This window comes from Apaloderma vittatum, unplaced genomic scaffold, assembly GCF_000703405.1.
Source record: "Apaloderma vittatum isolate BGI_N311 unplaced genomic scaffold, ASM70340v1 scaffold36669, whole genome shotgun sequence".
NCBI classification, from domain to species: Eukaryota; Metazoa; Chordata; class Aves; order Trogoniformes; family Trogonidae; genus Apaloderma; species Apaloderma vittatum.
Window position 1 is genome coordinate 1,156 of NW_009735246.1, and position 566 is coordinate 1,721.

A 566-nucleotide genomic window follows, 5' to 3' on the forward strand; every position below is an offset into this window, starting at 1 on the left:
TTGGCGGATGTCCCACGGACTGGACACGCTTGGCTTCAAGCAGGGGTCACAAGAGAGCAGAAAAGGAGGAGAAATGGAAGAAAGACAACTGCTTCCCTCCTAGTGAGGGAGAGGCACCCAGGAGCTCAGCGCTTCCCCCTCCCCAAAGTCTCTTACTGTTTTCTGCAGCTTTCTTGATTCCAGCTTCATCCTCAGGTGCATCCGGAGTCAACCCCATCAAGTCAAACCTGGGAGAAGAAGCAAGGTCAGCCCCAAACCTCTCCCAGCACCCAGGGCGTGGGGAGGCAGGAGCTGGGTGTGCTCTGTCCTTCTCCTGACTCCACCGGGCCGTGGATTTCGGCCCTTCAAGTCCCCCCACACCCCTCTCACTCTCCAAAATACACTCCCAGAAGGGTCCCACCCAAATCACTGACCAGGAGGGCATAACCATCTTCATGTTGAGGGTCACCGGGATCCGGGGTCTGTGGAGAAAAAAGTTTGGGTGGTTTAGTTCAAGTGCAAGAGAAGCAAGTCCGAGCCGAGGGGAGCGGGGTGACCGGTGCTCCTGCCTGCGGCTGCAGGACGAG

General features: G+C 57.6%; 1 protein-coding gene across 1 annotated transcript in view; it reads right to left on the reverse strand.

The window, feature by feature from the left end:
* LOC104279300 (acyl-protein thioesterase 2) overlaps nt 1–454 on the reverse strand; it is a 1,436-nt gene extending 982 nt beyond the window's left edge. Inside the window, exons 1-2 of the mRNA XM_009876524.1 lie at nt 414–454; nt 157–227 (exon numbers count right to left, since the gene is read on the reverse strand). Coding sequence (XP_009874826.1) covers nt 157–227; nt 414–436 — 94 coding nt within the window. The 5' untranslated portion in view covers nt 437–454. The remainder of the gene's footprint in view (nt 1–156; nt 228–413) is intronic.
* Between the last annotated feature and the right edge of the window lie 112 nt (nt 455–566).